Below are 18187 nucleotides of genomic sequence, written 5' to 3' on the forward strand. Positions count from 1 at the left end.
AACAGTTTTTGTATGTAGATACTTTTTGTTACTTTTTTTGTATCTATCTCGTATGGACTAAGTGTTAACATAGATATGTCACAAAGTCACTTAGCGACATCTAGTGGAGAAATCACAAAATGTTTTTTAAACCTATTTATTGAAAATGTCCACCATTAACATAACAGAGTCCCTTTTTGAAAGGAAATAGAGGGTATATATATCACTTTTGTATCACTTGCACCTTATCCTTGATAAAGTAATCACCATATTGATGCATGCGCAGTTGGAGCAATCTACCGCTTTGTGACAACTGCGCATGCACCGAAAGTGAAGAAAATTGCAGAAGGAAAGGAAAAAGACCTAAAGTTTACCGAAGCGCCGGAAGATGTCGCCTGTGAGCTTCACTGACTCTGCAACGAGGGATAATTACAGGATATGGGGCATTTACAGGTGTTTACACCTGTGTGGGAGGGAGCAGGGAGGGGGGACTATGTAGGGGGGTAGTTGGGGGGGGGTTGAATTCTCCTTTAAGTCACTAAGTTAAGATCATAAAGAATTAGCACAGTATTGTACCTTTTTTAAATTATGATTTTGATAAAGGGAAACGGAAGGTGACTAGGAATATTGCAGTCCAAAAATAAAATGTACAGTATTTTTTTTACCCAAAACACTGCTTAGGAAGATTTTTCTGTACTTCATAATTACAGAGGATCTGCAGCTAAGGTATTACAAGGTATTCACAAATAAGCTGATCATGCATGGAAGGACCACTGAAATATTAAGACAGCTCAGCCCATTTGAATACTTGCAGATTATGTCCACACATGAACATAGCCAACTTGCTCTGATCGCTATAAAAGCCCATCCAGTTATGGATTGGCTGGTATCCATCAGCATACAAGAAATCAGTTGTTTTTATTTCAACAAACAGTAGTACAATTAGACCATACCTTTATGTCACTATACATAAAGAATGTGCACAAATTCTAGCAAACCTCATGTTCTGATTCAAACTATCAATCATCTTTTTCTGTACTAATACTGATTATTTCGAAATGGCCAGAAACCTTGATCTGTAAAAAGCTAATTTTTTAACCATGTATCAGGATAACAATATCTTTATTTTATATCACTTTATAGATAGTATACTGTATTATTCCCTCACCACAATGTAACTTTTTCTCCACATATGTATCTCCAGATAAGTAATCCCAGTCAACAATTATGGTTTATGTTGCAAGCAGTATACATAAAAATCACTTTCTATTCATTATCAAATTGTTAAAAATGTGGACATTTTTTACATTCTTTGAGAAAATTCTCTTGCCCTTTATTATTTAGTTGGGCATGCATAAAAAAACATAAGAAATGCTTACCAACTCTCAGACTCTACTTGAGAATGATCTGAAATAATAAACACATTAACAGCAATTAAAATTCATGTAAGGTTTGCAAGTATGGATTGTTATCATCACAAGACTGCTGAAAATCTAGAAGCATCTACATTTTTGAAAATGTCTAAAGGTAATAAGGAAAAGAGTAGATGGAAACATACTTGTATATTATAATTACATTAACTCATCTGAGCCTAAATTCCTGTTAGATTTAAAGAGATACGAACACCTAGGGGCCAATTCATTAACTTCGATTGAAGGATTCGAAGTAAAAAAAAAACTTCGAATTTCGATGTGTTTTTTGGGCTACTTCGACCATTGAATGGGCTACTTCGACCTTCGACTACGAATCGAAGGATTCGAACTAAAAATCGTTCGACTATTCGATGGTCGAAGTAATGTCTCTTTAAGAAAAAACTTCGACCCCCTAGTTCGCCACCTAAAAGCTACCGAACCCAATGTTAGCCTATGGGGAAGGTCCCCATAGGCTTGGCTAAGCTTTTTTGGTCAAAGGATAATCCTTCGATCGTTGGATTAAAATCCTTCGAATCGTTCTTTTTTTGCGCAAAAATCCTTCGACTTCGATATTCGAATTCGAAGGATTTTCATTCCCAGTCGAATATCGAGGGTTAATTAATCCTCGATATTCGACCCTTGATGCATCGGCCCCCTAAAATTAAACTTAAAAAGAAAAAAAAAAAAGATATATATATATATATATATATATATATATATATATATATATATATATATATATATATATATATATATATATATATATATATATATATATATATATATATATATATATATATAGTATGTATAAATTGTAACCTGAAGTTCTTAAAAAAATACTTTCATCAGTATCAATTTAAGGCAAAATTATTTTCAATGGCAGTGAATTAGTTAAACATACCTTTTTTGTTTGTTGCAGGGCTGACCAAACTACAACCAATTTCACCAGTTCTATTTGGAGTGTTGAATATGGAAGTATCTCTGTTTATATTGCTTCCATAACATGGAGACATATTCTGTCTTTTCTTTGAACCATGTTCAATAATCAAATGTGAGCAACTGTAAAACAAGTAAAGCCAATTTTTCAGTCAACCAATTTCCAAAATGTTATGTAGCAGCAAGGGAGGGTAGAGCCACCTACAACTGACACAGAGCATGTATAGAAAACAAAATGCTAAAAGATTATTACCGTATCTAATAATTTTGGATAAAATGTATATTTTGACTGAACTACCGCTTTTATTAATGAATTCTCATAAAAAGAAATAATTGTGCACATATGCATATAAGAATATATAAATGTATTTATAAAGCTATATCCCTGTGGTAATCTTTTTGTCTCTTTTACCACTGAAATAGCTTAGGACTATGGCACACTGAAAGTTTTAATTTATCATGCTATGTAAAACATGGGAGAGAAACATCACCGGTGATATCTGATATTTGCTTTTGTTTTCGAACTTATACAGTAGGTGACTGTTGAAATTGTTGGTGTAGAAATAAAAAACATGTTATAAGCATACCTTAATTTCTATTTACAAGTCATTCTTCATGGCAGCCTTCACCAACATTGGTTAAAGCATGACATATAGTTAGGTCCATAAATATTTGGACAAAACTTTTTTCTGATTTTGGTTCCGTACATTACCACAATGAATTTTAAATGAAACAATTTGGATGCAGTTGAACTGCAGACTTTCAGCTTTAATTCAGTGGGTTGAACAAAAATATTGCATAAAAATGTGAGGAACTAAAGCCTTTTTTTAACAGCGAGGAAGAAATCAGAAACCAAGCCCACGTGTAAAGAATAGGAGGAAAGAATCATGGTGGCTCTTTTCACAGAGCAATGCTGTGTGTTTATGGTTGTATTTACCTGGACCTTTCTAAAAAGTTTACTTGGTTTTAACCTTTCCTTGTCCTTTAACCAGAAAACCACACTGAAAGGATTATATTTAAACTTACGCATGATGTCCATTCATAACTCCATAGTCATCAGCAGTCCAGCCTTTTTCATCCTTTATATTGATATCAGCCTCATGCTGGAGTAACATTCTCACTAAATTGTTTTGACCATTATTTGAAGAAATCATAAGTGATGTTCTGTGAATCAAGAGAAAGACACTAACAATTTTTAACTACAAAAAAAATTAATAATAACATATTATTATAAATATAGTTATTATAACAATGGCAGTTTACATTTCAATTATTACATTTCCAAAAATACACAATACATATGTATTGTACATTTTAGGAATTTTAATAATAATAAAAAATTAAAATCTGGTCCCAAACTTCAAATTCTTAAAATATATAATAAGTACCCTTACAAAATTAACTCTGCACACACTTCAAAAAGGGGGACAATGTGCACTGATGCAAAATGATTTTATTGCTTCAAACAGGTGTCTTATTTCATATCATATGAAATAATGTGTAATAAAAAAAGCAAGTCCTTAGAGTGCTGCAGCATCATTTTGGCTACATACACATCCCCTGACTTCAATATAAACAAGATGCAACTTACAATATGAGAGTGATTGAATGCTTTTTTTTTACTCTTGTGCAACATTTGTAAATGCAATCTCCAAATGTCTTTGTGAAATTTTGGATCTGACATTCTTGCTTTTAATTTGGAAGTCAACACAAGGCCGCAACTGGGTAAGAACACACTGCTTTTCAATACTTTCATACCTGCCACTTCTGTCACATGCATTAACATCAGCCCCTTCTTTGAGCAGAAACTCTACAATTTCGTCATTATTTTCTGTGACGGCAAGAATAAGTGGAGTACAGCCTTCCTAAAAAAAAGGAAACATCCTCTATGATTAAATGCAATATTTAACCCATTTTTTGGTAATTTGCCTTTCTGAACTGCTTGTTAATTGGAAACAACAAAATGCAGACTATATTAAGTGCAAGGAAGGCTGATAAGAAACGGTCAGTTTCTCTAATCAAAGAATGTCATCATTAATCAGAGAAAAGAGAACAAACCCATCAAAGATATACTGTAGCAGAAACATTTTTAATGGCTAAACCAACATTTTGGTTAAAAAAAGAAAGCACTGGTGAGTTCAGAAACACCAAAAGACCTGGACGATCATGAAAGACAACTGTACCACATGATTACAGAAATCTTTCTATGATGCAGAAAACATCCTTCACATATTAGTAAATATTGCCCTTTTACATCACTTCCTTGAGAGACCATTTCATGATGGTCTTTATGTACCCTCAGAGATCACCAGACCAGACATAATGCAGATATAACTGTAACAGGAATAAGCGTGGGAACAAAAAAGACAAAACGTTGTCCATTAATTGACCCAACATGTATGCGTGTATGGTTTGTTTGTGTGCATTGTGAATCGTAGGATCCCAAGGGGTTGCTGTTAGTACTGTACTTAAAGGAGAAGGAAACCCCCAGGGCGCTAAACCCCTCCCCCCTCCCCTGTGCTGCCCCCCCTCCCTCCTCCCCCCTGGCCTACCTGTCCCCCTGGGCAAATGCCCCTAACTTTTTACTCACCCCTCTGCGCAGGTCCTGTCCACGGAGTTTGCAGTCGCCATCTTCTCCCACGCGCGTCTTCTTCCTGCTCTGATCGGCGTTTTCTGGCGCATGCGCAGTAGGAACAGGTACGGTACGGCTCTACTGCGCATGCGCCGAATGTCACGAAGTTTTCCGATTTCATTCGGCGCATGCGAATGTCACGACTTCGTGACATTTGGCGCATGCGCAGTAGAGCCGTACCGGTACCTGTTCCTACTGCGCATGCGCCAGAAAACGCCGATCAGAGCAGGAAGAAGACGCGCGTGGGAGAAGATGGCGACTGCGAACTCCGTGGACAGGACCTGCGCAGAGGGGTGAGTAAAAAGTTAGGGGCATTTGCCCAGGGGGACAGGTAGGCCAGGGGGGAGGAGGGAGGGGGGGCAGCACAGGGGAGGGGGGGAGGGGTTTAGCGCCCTGGGGGTTTCCTTCTCCTTTAAAATGGCAATTTTCTATTTATGATTACCCAATGGCACATACTGCTACAAAAGTATATTTTTATAGAGACCTACATTGTTTGGGGGGTATAGTTTTCCTTTAATCGAAAACTTTTTTATGTTTCTACAGCACTGAAAGTCAAGTCAACTTACCTAATAACGATAATACAATGTTTATACAGCCAAGGGCCTCTTAGTCTTAACGCGATACAGACACTAAATCATTTTCTTTTCAAAATATTACATTAAAAAGTTACATATAGGTCACATTGATCGTTTTTTGACGATTGTTCTGCTTTTGTAAGCAATTATTACTTGAAGTTCCTAAACCTGACTGTTTTGCCAACCTGACTATCCAATCTCAGTCTGTCAGTTAGAGTTTCTAATGCTAACAGACTACTGCGTCACAAATGTGGCATTCCCTTCATAGAGGCACATGGGGGTAAGAAAGGTAGTGTAAAAGCATCAGGGAAATCCTTTTATGGCAAAATTATAAATAGAATTCAAAGATAATGTTATGATGGATATAAAAAAAGGTTATTTTCTGGTGTCAGTATCTCTTTAAATGGAACAAAAATGATTTGCTCTCTGCCATTGCAACCACAAGGGCAATGGCAAATGTGTTGTCACCGGGGATAAATCTTAGCTACCGGGGTGACAAAACATCTTTTGATTCTGCCACGGTGGGGAATCATTTTAGCTGGTGGGAAAGAAACAAGTGACACTTTGTCCCTTGCGTTAGCCAAGATTTATCACAGGCGGCAAAACATCCGGTGTGCAAATGTGCTAAAGACTTAAATACTGTTCAGGACAAACCTAAATCATCTCATGCTAAGGCATCCACAGCCTAACATGCTTGGTGACATTTTCCTTCATTTGTAGATATTAAACACTGATATATGAGATATGATTTGCAGTGTGCTAAGAAACATTTTTAATCACATATCTGAAGTTGTCTAAAGATGAGGTTGATTATAAACGGATATATCCGATAAGAAAAAAAGACAATATGGACACTACTCTTGATGGGATGTAGCCCATTCCACAAAGTTCAATTCTTCATACAGAAAGAGTAACACCTTCAATAGAGTCGATACAAAGTGGAATTTTTTGTATAACTCTTTTCTGAACACCAAGTTCTTTTTACATTGCCTTTGCTATTCACACCCATCTTATGGTTTTCTCAGCAAGCAGCAGATGCTCACTGTATGCTCTAATGGGGTAACCAAGGCAATGGCTATGAGACTCCACTACTAATTAAGAGTATGCCACTCACTGAGATAAACATAGAAGTTTTATTGCTCAGTAATCTGTTTTTACTCTGTAAAAACCAAGCTCCCTGCCTATGAATTCTGGCCACTCATTTGGCTTTCAAATTAAAATGACATCATGTCTGCCAGTTCTAGAAGATGTGTAATTTGAATTTATTTTAATTTAAAACAATTTTTTGCAGCATGAATAAGAATGATATCACTGTTTTATCCCTACCTATGGGAAACAATCTATTGAGAATTGGTACTTTAATTCAAATGATAAAAGTTCATTTTCAAATGCAACAATACCTGAAGTCCAGTATCTAGGGGTAATAGCACAAGAGATGTTTTTTAGATATTTTATCATTGCATTTAATGTAGCCTAAAAACAATGTGCCAAAGAGCCCACCAAACATGCATTGAAATTACTAAACAAAAGAGGGTCATGCATGCATATAAGGTTACTTGTGTTTGTCTTCACAGCTTCTATAGGTAGAACCTGCATTGTTTACCTGTCAAGTTTTCAGTGAGGAGTACAAACAAAACCAAATAGTGGCTCAAGGAAAAAGATGTACAAGTATCCCAACGAGGCTAATATGGCAATTGGGATCTATTATCCCTAATGCCTGGTGGTTTCCAGAATTTGGACCTCAATTCCTTAAATCTACTAAAAAAGAATTTACACATTAAAAAAGCCCAATAGGGTTGTTTTGCCTCCAATAAGGAGTCATTATACCTTAGTTGGGATCAAGTACAAGGTACTGTTTTTCTATATACTAGACACAAAGTAAATAATTTTTCCAATTTTAATTATTTGATTAAACTGTAGTCTATGGGAGATAGCCTTCACCTAATTCAGATCTTTCTGGATAACAGGTGTCCAGGTAACGGATCCCATATCTGTACTATTTTTAGATAGGTTATTAGGAGAAAAATTTGTTGATTAAAGTTTAGTTAAGAATAAATAAGGACTCATTCACATATGCAACTGCGGTTGTGCAAAAATGGACGCAATCGCTGCACTTAGGGATGCTATTCACCAAAGGTATTCGTGCCTAAACAAAGTCCTCACACTTGTGTGTATTTGTGACAAGTGCCATTGTGCCTGCTAAGTTTGTTCCCATGAAATGCGCATAAGTGTACCTACTGATGCAAAGAGCCATTTCAGGGTTTCCACTGCAAGGTGCATCAATAGGCACTGCAGACTTCTGTCTAAGGAATCATATGCAGAAGTAATTTTAATGTAGAGCTACGGAAAGAACATAATCCCACTCTGACAATTTTGAGTGCAATTGCATGTAATTTAATGCATCGGGCACAATTGCACCAAGAGCTTGGCCACATGGGTTCATTGGACCTGTGGGGAAAACAATCTGTAACAGGGATAAAAAAATTAATTGTGAATTGAGTCCATAATTGCACTTTACACACTGCACATGTGGTCATAAAAAAACCCTATAGTTTTCCTTTTAATATGTAGTGCTTTAAAACTGCTCCTTTGCCTTTAGAAGTCTACAGCTGCAAAATGATTTCCCGTGCTGGTTTCACCTATGCCTTTCTTGCTTTCTCTTAAAAGAAAAGTTAACTTTTAGTATACTGTGGATAGATATAATCTAAATATTGTTAATATGTATTGTTTCCCTTTGGGTGTCACAGTTAATTATTGTTTGAAAATTGAAACTTGTACTTAATTGGAAAGCTGCAATGAAAATATTATTTAAAAGTCACAAAATAAAAAATGTTAAGAAATGATAAATGTCTGTTTACCATGATCAATATAAATAAATGCATTTCATTGTATGGGGGAACCGTCTCTTTAATTCATAATTTTCTCTGGATCTGAACACAAAAAAAATCTACTGCAATGGTACCAAAACCAGGATTTTTTTAATGGCAGACCTTATTAGTAGCATTGATGTTAGCTCCATGTTCAAGCAGCTGCTTAGCAATGGACACAGATGGAATAAGAGCAGCCAGATGAAGAGCAGCATTTCCATTAATATCCACAAGATTGGGGTCTGCGTTATGTTCAAGCAAAACTGCAGCACAGCTTTCTTGTTGACACTGAATAGCCTAGTAATAAAAGAAACAAAAACAAACAGCATTACTGGTATAGTAATTAAATTTTTCTCATCTTTATACTTCTGTAGCTTCCCCCCATACACACACAATGGCAGCTCTAAAACAACATATGCAGAAGGACAAATACTTTTCCTTATGTTATGTATAATTTTGAAAACATTATATGGGAAAAAATACATGCATGTGTTACTGAGATATTTGAAGATCAATGTAAGCCAATAAAAGGCATTTTGACATTTTGATTCAGCAACCTGCAGGGTTAACTGAATACAGCAAGTGCATAGAAAGCACAGACAGTTAGGATTGCGGACACTCTGGGCCTTCCTGTTTCCCTGAAATCCTGCCTAGCAGTATAATAAAACTAATAATATCTCAGAAAACACTTAAAATAAAAAATGTATGTAAATGGAAAAACTGCTTAGGAGGAATCGGTTTGTTTATATCAATTCATTTTTTGGGGTTAAGACTCCCTTTAAAGGGGTTGGTTCACATTTCAAACATTTTTTTCCTTTATTAGTTTTTATTCAGCATAAATTCAAGAGAATAACTTATTATTTGTGTGTGTATATATATATATATATATATATATATATATATATATATATATATATATATATATATATATATATATATATATATATACACATACATACATACACACACACTAATCACAATAATTGTTTAAAAACAATTGAAATTGAAGAGACAATTTCGATACAAAGAATATGGGAATCACCTTCAGTAAGGGAGATCGATTGTCATTGTCACATAGGTTTAATTTGGATTTGCTTTCTAGTAACAATTTAACAGCATCCAGGTGTCCATTTGCACACGCAATATGCAAAGGTGTCCTATAAGAAATCAGACAGTTGTTAATCATTATACTATGTTGTATGATTAATTAAGTTATTATGATTACTGCAAACATTACTACAGATTACAATATAAAGCATCATAATGTGGGAAATATATTGTAACATTAAGTCTGATCAGTATTACTGAGCAAAACTAAAGTAACAAAGTTTTGTTGGAAGTTAAATCTTTAGCAATACCTTTGCTTTGAACCCCATGTGACCTATACACTGTTTAAACATTTCAATATATATTAATATTTTAGATCAAATATTATGCTACCCACTGACCTAAAATGTGTATATATTGTAGTCATAAAGTTAGAATAAGGACTTAAAAAATAAACGTTGGCGATAAAAAAGGGTAAGGACATGATCAAACCCAGTGGCATAACTAGATGTTACTGGGCCCCACAGCAAAATAATTTGAGGGGCCCCCAAACTCTCCAGAGGATGTCCTGTTTTACCAATATTTATTAAAATTACTCATTAATTAGGGCCTCATGGGGCCCATACACCTCCTGGGCCCCCTGCAGCCGCAGAGTCTGCTTCCTCTGTAGTTACGCCCCTGATGAAACCTAAACGTACATATTTTATAGATCTTAAAGCTCTCACAAATCAATTGGGGATGGGGCAATATTTTAGGACCCTTTTACCACAGCTGCTAACCCATCTGATCTTTTAAGCTGCAATCATGGTCCCTTTCTCAACATTCTACGTACCACCTTTAGACAGCAATATTATGCTACCAGTTCAGGTGCTTTGTCTTGTCACTTCCTCTGAGCAGAGCCACACCGACCAAGGATTCAAGTCCTTAATAAATTATAAAAACTTGAATTTGCCTCAACTGAACACATGATAATAGTATTTTCTTAAAGGACAAGGAAATCCAGCTTTCCTTGAAAAAAAAAAAAAAAAAAAATTAGCTACCTTCCATGGCCTAGTGCTCATTTAAAGGGGTTGTTCACCGTTAAATTGTTAGTATGACCTAGAGAGTGAATTCTCAGACAATTTGCTCTTGGTTGTCATATTTTATTATTTGTGGTAATTGATTTAGCTTTTTTTTTTTACCTTAGGACAGGGGTGTCCAAAACTTTTTGCAACAAGGGCCAGATTTGGTGAGGTGAAAATGTGTGGGGACCGACCATTTAGCCCGACATTCTTTGAACCATTAACACCATTTAACTCATTTAAACAAGGAATCGCGTAGCCGTAGCTGTAATATTTGGGCACATTAGTGAAATGATCTGCTACTTCGTCTATACTGCTGCCTGGGTGCTGAAGGTGTTGGCAATAGACACGTACTGGCACGGAGTGATGTGCTGCTCTCGCATACTTTAGCACTGAAGGTGCAATAGAAGTAGTGACGTGCCAGTACAGTAAAGTAAAGAAGTATGCGAGATCGGCGCATCACTACGTGCCAGTATGTGTCTATTGCTAAAACCTTCAGCACACAGGCAGCAGTATAGACCAAGTGGCAGATCATTTCACTAATGTGCCCAAATATTACGGCTACATCTACATGATAACGGATCGCACTATGCTGGCGGGCCGCATTATTATTAATTTCATGATGGAGGCTGAGGGCCTGTGTAAATTTGATAAAGGGCCAAAATTGGCCCCCGGGCCGCACTTTGGACATGCCTGCCTTAGGAGCTCTCTGCTTTGCAATTTCAGCATTAGGATCCAAATTACCCAAGCAACCATGCATTGATTTGAATAAGAGACAGGAATAGGAGGAGAAGGCCCTAATCGAAAGAAGAGTGATAAAAAGTAGCAATAACAATAAATTTGTAGCCTCACAGCTCTACAGTGTTTTGTTTTTTTCGGATGGGATCGGTGACACCCAATTGAAAGTCAGGAGAAGGCAAATAAAAAAAAAATATAAAAAGTGAAATACTCCTTTTAAAAGAAAAGAACTGCGCTGGTGTTGGAAAAAATTGTAACATGCAATCATCTTATCCCAAGCATTCTCGACTTGAGCATGTGCAGTAAAGTAAGATATTCTGCTTTCTGATTATGACTGAGAAACAGCCATATCTGGCTCTACCCCTAGAAACGTGATGATAAAGAAAGCAGCAGACGTTGACTACATCTCTAGAACGAATCCAATTCAAAGCTGCAAAGTGAAACCAGCGCTCATCCAGCACGAGGTATAGGCAAAACAAAAGGGAGCAAGAAATTTATTCTCATATAGTGTAGTAATTTTTTATATAGATGGATTACACCCCTTGTGAAATAAAATTATTTCTAAAAAGGTGCCTCCTCCAAATTATGTTATTTGCCGTGCTTAGAATTTACACACTGAGGTGAGACTCATGTGAGTATACTCACGAACGTTTAAACGTAGTTTAGGCGTTTAGAAATATAGTTAGATGTTCATCCCCTCAGTTTTCTCCAGGCTCTGTGGCTTGAAAACAATGCGCTGACATAGTGTAAAAACGTCACTCTTTTAATCTCAATAATATCAGTAAAATCGCACTTACAATATTGCTGTTAAAATATCGCATTTAAAATACAAGTCACCAGTCCGCCATCTGTAGGAGTCACTCAGGCAGCCGGTATAGTTGTTACTTGCCGGCGTCTCGACCGCCTCGTGTGTCCCAGTGCGCGTATGGATGACGTCACTGCCCGACGCGTTTCGTCTACCGACTTCCTCAAGGGCTTCAAAGCTGTCAGTGCGCATGTCGCCTTTTGAAGAGGCAGCGGATCCGCTTACGTGTTATTCCCTTCCGCTCCTCTGTCCTGTTTGTTTACATGTTGCTATGGCAACATCTTTCCAGCGAAAAAGTCTCTATTACATTGCCACAACACCCAACAACCTATTCCAATCACGGGGAAAAATTTTTTTCATATATATACACACACTTTCCTCATTATTCTATGGATTTATCATTATATCCCCAACCTCTTCGATCTTTACATTAGGATTATCTGAGCTGTTTTGACATATACCTGACCCTTTGGAACATTTTTATATAAACATTAATTAATAAACAATAGATTTATATTTATATTTCTACGGTTATTGGGTTATTACATACAATATGCATTACTTATTCTCATTAGATTATAGGAATGCTCTCAGATTAATATCTACATTGAGTCCTTTAGGCGTAAAGGTTTCTAAACTATAAATCCACCGACTTTCACATTGTAGGGTGGTTTTTACCAAATCTCCCCCTCTCCATCCCTTTTTCACTTCTTCCACCCCCCAATATTGTAAACTAGCAGGATTCATTCCGTGGGTATCTTTGAAGTGTTTGGAGACACTATGTTTCTCATTTCCTTTTTTGATATTATTAACGTGTTCTCTAATCCTATCTCTCAGTTTCCTATTGGTTTTCCCCACATATTGCAATCCACATGCGCATTGTAGGCAGTAGATCACATTTTTTGTTGTACACCTGATACTCTGTTTTATTTCAAATTCCTTTTTGTTCACTTCTGAAACAAATTTTTTCTTTTTTCTCCCATATTTACAGGCCACACACAAAGAACATGGGTAAAAACCAGCCCATGTATGCTCTTTATGTGTTTGCTCTTTTGTAGTACAATGATTGTTAGTTAAAATTTGCTTCAAATTATTTGCTCTTTTGAATACTACTCTCGGTTTGTCTGGAATAGTCTCCCGCAGTTCTAAGTCGCATTGTAGTATTCCCCAATGCCTTTTAATGATCTTACCTATACTTTTCGCTAGTGGATTGTATGTGGTCGAGAATACTATCTCTTGTTTTGTTTCCCCTTTATTTTCTTTTTCTTTTTCTTTTCTTACCATTAGGTCTGTCCTTATTATTTTATCTACCTTTTCTCTGGATTCTTTTAGTGTTCTCTCTTTGTATCCCCTTTCCCGAAATTTGTTGCTCATCTGGTCTAGTTGTTCTTCTAGCACTTTTTTCTCACTGCAGTTCTTTTTTATCCTACACATTTGACTAAAGGGGATACTTTTTATCCACTGTGGGTGATGATTACTGTGTGGTAGTACATAATTATTCGCATCTACTTCCTTAAAAAAGGTTTTAAAGTGTAATTGTTTGTTTTTTGAATAAATCTCCAAATCAAGGAAATTTATTTTTTCATGGCTATAGGTCAGTGATAGGTCAATATTCAGATCATTTTGATTTAGAGAGGCCACATACTCACATAGTGAGTCTGCTGACCCCCTCCAGACAAGCACTATGTCATCTATGTAGCGACGCCATAGGACAAGGTCCGCTCCCAGTTCCAGATATGGGAGAACATGACATTCTTCCCAATATCCCATGTGCAAATTTGCATAACTGGGCGCGAACCTCGTACCCATGGCTGTCCCACATATCTGTAGATAGTACCTGTCCTGGAACCAAAAGAAATTGTGTTCTAGAATAAATTCAATGCCCTTTAAAATGAACTCCTTTTGAGGGGGTGGGATCTGTTCGTCTTTGCCCAAAAAATGTGCTGTAGCTTTAAGTCCTTGATTATGTCGTATTGAAGTGTATAGGGATTTCACATCCAATGTTGCCAATAGCATATCTGGCGTCCATTCTAAACTCTGTAATGTGCGAATGACTTCAGTGGAGTCTTTTAGGTAGGTAGGTAAAGATATAACATATTTTTGCAACATTCTGTCAATATATTGAGACAGGTTGCTTGTTGGTGAATTTATTCCTGATATAATTGGTCTTCCTGGTGGATTGGCCAAATCCTTGTGAATCTTTGGAAGGCAATATAGTACAGGCAACACTGGATGCTGAATTTTTAGATATTTCAATTCTGTATCTGTAAGTATACCCATAGTGTTAGCTTCGTTTAGTAGATGTTCTAATTTTAAACTGAATGTCTCTATGGGATTTTTTCCGAGAATTTTATAAGTTTCACAGTCATCTAGTAAATTTTGGCACATCTCTAGAACGTATACCCTGATAAGTGCTTTTTCATATTAATACCTCACAATACAGAATAGTATGGAACATGGCAGGAATTCCTTCTCAATTTTAGGCCGTTTCTGTTACATAGCGGAGTTCTTATTATATTAAATTCTTTGCTTCAGCTCCACTGTTAAATTAGACTTTGTGGAATGAATTCCTTACATTTTACTGTGTTTCCCCTTTTATTGACTACTGTAGCATATTGATATTAATTCCCATTAGAACTTGTCATGTTTTTCTCATTGATGCAAATAAAATATATTTATTAAAAAAAAGGAGAAAAAGATTTAGCAAATCCTGAATTTCATTGACTGTATAAAAACAAAGTTGGATAGTTACGAGAGATTAAATTACTTAAAACCTTGGTATGCTGGTCTCTATGACAATAGGTTTGTGCTTTAGAGTCACATTTCATTGTCTGTTGAGAAAATAGGAGGAGTGAAAACTAACACCATAGTCACTTGCAAAAACTGTTTGTATTTGTCTTGCCATGGCAATGGGAAAACATGTGAATCCAGTGATTCTCAAACTAAGGGGAAGTAAGTGAAAAGATAAACAGAAACATACATACATTAATGCACTGTATAGAGCTCATTTTAATAAATTGATGAAAACCTAAGTACCTGTATCTGATATTTTAAATATAGCATTTTAGTAGATAATTACTAAAAAGAAGATGGCTCTTTTTAAACTTATTGCACACTTGAAGTGAATGTGTGTTGCAAGATTGCAACAAAAGATCACAGTATAAAGACAGATGTAAAAAGCCATTGGCCTGTAACAGTTTAAACAGAGCACAATTTCATTTGAGGATTCAGTACTTTGAATAGGTACTAATTGCAGGGCCAACTTCCCTAAAGGGAATCAAGTATGGCTGAATCAAAAGGGTAGCATGAAAGCTACACTTGTCCCACACTAAAACATCTTAAAAGACAATCATTGTTTGGGCAGTGATCTACCCAAACAATGTTCCTATTAGGGCAATAGTTCCTGCAGCTGTATTAACAAAAAATACATCAAGAATATTAGATGCATTGAGAGGATATATAAATATGGATATGTAGTCTTGGTTTTGTGTATATATGTATATATGTGTATATATAATGTACACACATACATACATACATACACTTAACTTACAGCACATACACAGATTATAAGAGTAAACCAAGAACTCTAAAATAATATAAAGCGGTAAATTGGCTCCTGATAAAACTGACCATAGTGTATTGCTAGGGACCACAGCTAGAGAAAGAAATTATGTGAATAATGCTCAATTTCTCTTTTAAAAAAAACACATGCTTACACATAATTGTTTAAATCTTAACGGATTTGATGGATGAATAAGGTATAATAATAGCATAATTTTGTGACTGTTTAAGCTAAATTGATTAAGTGGGGAACTTTTCTTTCTCTCCGAACTTTGTTCATGCTCAATTTCTGTAAAACTGCTGCTTAACATGTGAGCATAATATAAAGGTTAATATTTTTTACTGTAAGGTAGCCTCAAGTATAGCTTACACTTATTTGTATTCATTGTAAATGGTGTGTCTTCCATAAACATAACACGTGTGGCACTTACTTCTAGGGCACCGTGCTGCCACCCTTGATCTATTTTGCAAAGACCCCTTACTGAATTTAGCTTTTATCGAGTTTAAGATACTGGGCAGGCTCCTGCACGGGGCACTTCAGGAAATGGATTAAACATGGAGGAGCAGCACCCAATAACTAAGTATCCTGGACTGGTGTGATTTTTATAGTAAAAGCCCAGACCAAAAGGCTAGCGACTTGCCTCCCTTATGGGTGCCCAATATTTCTTCTGCAGCCATATTCTCAGTGTCCCTGCACCATCTGCACTGATATGGACAAGTGCCTGTACAGTACAGAAATTCTTCATTGAGTTCTGTACTGTGCAGCCAATGCCTGGTACACAATAAAACAAGGGAGCTAAGAGAAATAAAAATGTTTGGAAGTGACAAAAATAGACTTTAACTGTAATTCACTTTCAGGACAGCATAATTAGGAAAACAATTATTATTATTCTTGAAAACTATAAACTATTATACAGGCGTGACCCCGTATCACTCCAAAAATACTGCCCCACCAGAGCTTTAGGTGACAAAGCCCACAGCTCTGATTGGGCAGGAAATAATTTGGTGGCAATGGGTACCTTTTACATTTATAAATACAGGTTTTGCATTCATGTTAAAGGCCTGTGTGCTATGCTTCAGAATCCTAATTGTTATTAGACTAAAAGTAGATTACGTAGAGCAGGGATAACCTCCTCTTCACATATACTGGATAGGAAATTGTAGTAGGAACTCTACCTAGCCACAATTAGGATACTCTTCGGGGAAGCAAACGTTAATATTTGTTTACATTTAGACTGCTCTTGTAATTTGTGGTTATGTCACTTGGAAATTTAAACATGGCTCCTAACTTTGTATGAAAAGCAAAAAGCCAATGGCACATGATCAATATGTATAAATGACAGCTGCCTCACCTGTTCTCTTTATCCAGCTGGTTCGTATCTTGCTTCTTAATCAGCTGTTTTATCTTGCTCACATCCCCAGTGGAGGCAGCGCGGTGCAGTTTGCTTAGGTCCTTATCCTTCAGCTCATATCCCAACGAAAGGACACTGCCAGCGTCAGAGGTATTAGGAGACGGGTCCCGTTTCTTTTTCTTTCCAAAGCCAAAGATTTTCTTCATTTTTCTGCAGAGCTTCCCAATAAGACTGGGGCGTACTGACCGTCCCTGTATAGAACACTACACAGGCTTATAACAAGGCAGCCAAGAGGGTTACATAAACATACAGCTATCATTCACTCTCCCTGTAAATCTGTACAGAGCATACAGCACGCTCACACTCGCTAACACATTAAAATCACTTCGTACATTAGAGCTGCACATTCAGAAGTGACATTTCACGCCACACACACACACACACACACACAAACTACCCCCATTCATATCAACACCGTTACATGCCAACAGCTCTTGTAAATTCACGCCCCCAAGCCGTTACCACAGGCGTAAACCAATGCCTATTAGGAGTTGTAGAACGTCACCGTACTTCCTGGTTCTCCTTAGAAGTCGCTCGATTATGACGTAGGTAAACCGATAAATAGAGGCGAGCAGGGGCGCACTCTTCACTCTGGCGGTTCTGATCAATAGGTTATAGTTGTTTGGTGCAGTAAGGCTCTAAGGGACAGGACGCTGAATACTTTGTCGCCATTAAAAAAAAAAAAATAACCATGAACGACGAAGGAAACATGCATAAAGACGTCCTGGTTGTTATCTAATGCTCCAACTTTCTAACAGAATTCCAGCGTGGTGCAAAACTTATGTGCAAATAGTAAAAAAAGCACTGAATAATGCGCTAAAATACACAAAAACCGTTACAAATTCTATTACTAGCATACAAATCTAAAAAAAAAACCCTAAAATGCCCAATAGGATTAGTGCAGCTCCCATTTCTATAGGTCCTCGACTGCTTTTACTTAGTGAAGTTTTGCATTCGAGTTTTCCACTTAATAAACCTCAAGTTTTTTGAGAAATAAAAACATTGTTTAGAGACAAAATACATAAAAAGAATAGAAATCCAAACTGTAAAAATATGTTAGCCCTAGGGTTGCCACCTTTCCTGGAAAAAAATACCGGCCTTTATATATATTTATCTTTTTTCCCTATTAATAACATTGGGATCAACCATCATTTTTACG

The 18187-nt window shown here is 36.5% G+C and overlaps 1 protein-coding gene across 4 annotated transcripts in view; it reads right to left on the reverse strand.

Annotated features, from left to right (window-relative positions):
* The window catches only part of LOC108711140 (ankyrin repeat domain-containing protein 26), a 64225-nt gene extending 46683 nt beyond the window's left edge, over positions 1-17542 (reverse strand). For 2 of the 4 annotated variants that reach the window (XM_018252567.2, XM_018252566.2), the window contains exons 1-7: positions 16969-17542; positions 9444-9558; positions 8525-8698; positions 4086-4192; positions 3354-3491; positions 2293-2450; positions 1359-1386 (exon numbers count right to left, since the gene is read on the reverse strand). In XM_018252567.2, the coding sequence (XP_018108056.1) occupies positions 1359-1386; positions 2293-2450; positions 3354-3491; positions 4086-4192; positions 8525-8698; positions 9444-9558; positions 16969-17174 (926 nt within the window). In that variant the 5' untranslated portion in view covers positions 17175-17542. The remainder of the gene's footprint in view (positions 1-1358; positions 1387-2292; positions 2451-3353; positions 3492-4085; positions 4193-8524; positions 8699-9443; positions 9559-16968) is intronic. The other 2 variants (XM_018252569.2, XM_018252570.2) reach the window with 2 other exon arrangements.
* Between the last annotated feature and the right edge of the window lie 645 nt (positions 17543-18187).

The sequence above is a fragment of the Xenopus laevis genome, chromosome 3L (assembly GCF_017654675.1).
Source record: "Xenopus laevis strain J_2021 chromosome 3L, Xenopus_laevis_v10.1, whole genome shotgun sequence".
NCBI classification, from domain to species: Eukaryota; Metazoa; Chordata; class Amphibia; order Anura; family Pipidae; genus Xenopus; species Xenopus laevis.